This window comes from Aplysia californica, unplaced genomic scaffold (assembly GCF_000002075.1).
Source record: "Aplysia californica isolate F4 #8 unplaced genomic scaffold, AplCal3.0 scaffold00224, whole genome shotgun sequence".
Taxonomy (NCBI): domain Eukaryota; kingdom Metazoa; phylum Mollusca; class Gastropoda; order Aplysiida; family Aplysiidae; genus Aplysia; species Aplysia californica.
The window spans coordinates 672,272-673,300 of record NW_004797494.1 but is presented as its reverse complement, the minus strand read 5'-3'; the positions used below and the strand labels follow the sequence as shown (position 1 = coordinate 673,300).

Below are 1,029 nucleotides of genomic sequence, written 5' to 3'. Positions count from 1 at the left end.
ACCTCTGCTGCAGGTCGTTACCTTGGAGACGAAGAAGAACGCGTTGACCCCGCCCTCTCAGGAGGGCAGATAAGCACGAACAACCAACGTGGTGACAAACTTAGCTCCTCCTCCTCCTCCTCATCCTCTTCCTCCTCCTCCTCCTCCTCTCATAACTCCTCCCACAGCGTTTACGCTTGTGCTATATCAGAGTCCCTACCGTCGGCGTCAATGGGACACCCAGATTTCAACATGTCTGCCGGCTCGCCCGGATGCAGGAAGTGCCACACCCACCCTCCATCAGAGAGTTCCGCGAACAGGAAGCGGAAATCGTCGTCCTACCACTGTGATCAACCAGCTCTTTCGCCCTCCGCCCCCTCCTCCATCTGCTCCTCTCCCCCACGCTCCCCTCCCTCCTCACCATCCTCACCAACCACCCTATCCCACCACCACCACCACCACCATCACAACCACCACAACCACAACAACCACCACCACCCCCACCCCCACCAGCAACAACACATGGCACAGCAGCTAGCACGAGGGAGTTTGAGTACTGTAAGAGCGAGTTCGAGTCCCCATATTTTGCCTGGTGTATCCTCTTCTTCCCCAAGCCTACGACCTGCTCAGCTGTCCCCAAAAGCGTCAAACTTCAGTATTGCAGCTATCCTTGGGGGTCGGTGTGGGGGTGCTCCGTCAAACGCGACCGTCTCTTCCGCGCCCCCACCCACCCACCACTCGTCCTCTGATCAAACTGGTGGTGCAGGAGGTAGCGTGGTCACCTCTAGTTCTGGCTATAGCCACTCGTTCCGAGCCGTGGAGACGGGGAAAGAGGGAAGCTCCACTTCTGTCGGTGAGTGCTTTTTCTCTTTTCTTTTTCCCAACCTTTTATTTTGAGTCCCGATTTGATTAGGCTATTTGATTGAGCTTGCTGTTGAGTGGGAATTAGCGCTAAACATATGCTATCTATCTATCTATCTATGACAATGACAATGACAATGACAATGACAATGAAATGACAATGAAATGACAATGAAATGACAATCTTTA

At 53.4% G+C, this 1,029-nt stretch overlaps 1 protein-coding gene across 1 annotated transcript in view; it reads left to right on the top strand.

The window, feature by feature from the left end:
- Positions 1–476: 476 nt before the first annotated feature.
- Positions 477–1,029, top strand: part of LOC101850723 (T-box transcription factor TBX20) — a gene marked incomplete at both ends in the record, with an annotated part of 89,646 nt that continues 89,093 nt past the window's right edge. Inside the window, 1 exon segment of the mRNA XM_013083316.2 lies at positions 477–832. Within this exon segment, the coding sequence (XP_012938770.1) occupies positions 502–832 (331 nt within the window).